A 426-nucleotide genomic window follows, 5' to 3' on the forward strand; every position below is an offset into this window, starting at 1 on the left:
AGGTCACCCCGAAGACGGGTTGTCCAGCAACCCCAGCATGCTCCACAACCATGTCACACTTCCGTCACAGCCCAGCTCACTCCCTGACCTCAGCAGGCAGCAAGACACGTACAGCGGTAAGGCAGCTCTGCACGCGTGCACGCTGGGGGCTCGCCTGCCGCGGGGGGGCTCAGGTCAGCCCTGAGGGCCAGACTCGCCTGCCGCGGGGTGGCTCAGGTCAGCCGTGAGGTCCAGCCCTGGGCAGCAGCAGCCGGGAAGGTGATGGGTGCTCTGGCAAGGCAGTGTCTGTCTACTTGGAGACTTTCCAGGGGTTGAACCTACCCATTCCAGTCTCTCCTGCTGCAGGTGCACAAAGTCCCCAGGCCCTGCTCTGCTGGGGGAGGTTGGACTCTGAATCTGGAGGGCCTGGGAGTTGGGGGAGAAGAA

At 64.1% G+C, this 426-nt stretch overlaps 1 protein-coding gene across 1 annotated transcript in view; it reads left to right on the forward strand.

Annotated features, from left to right (window-relative positions):
* Positions 1-426, forward strand: part of TCF3 (transcription factor 3) — a gene marked incomplete at its 5' end in the record, with an annotated part of 13,065 nt that overhangs the window by 6,171 nt on the left and 6,468 nt on the right. The window contains one exon of the mRNA XM_010141665.1: positions 3-116. Within this exon, the coding sequence (XP_010139967.1) occupies positions 3-116 (114 nt within the window). The remainder of the gene's footprint in view (positions 1-2; positions 117-426) is intronic.

This window comes from Buceros rhinoceros, unplaced genomic scaffold, assembly GCF_000710305.1.
Source record: "Buceros rhinoceros silvestris isolate BGI_N320 unplaced genomic scaffold, ASM71030v1 scaffold29338, whole genome shotgun sequence".
NCBI classification, from domain to species: Eukaryota; Metazoa; Chordata; class Aves; order Bucerotiformes; family Bucerotidae; genus Buceros; species Buceros rhinoceros.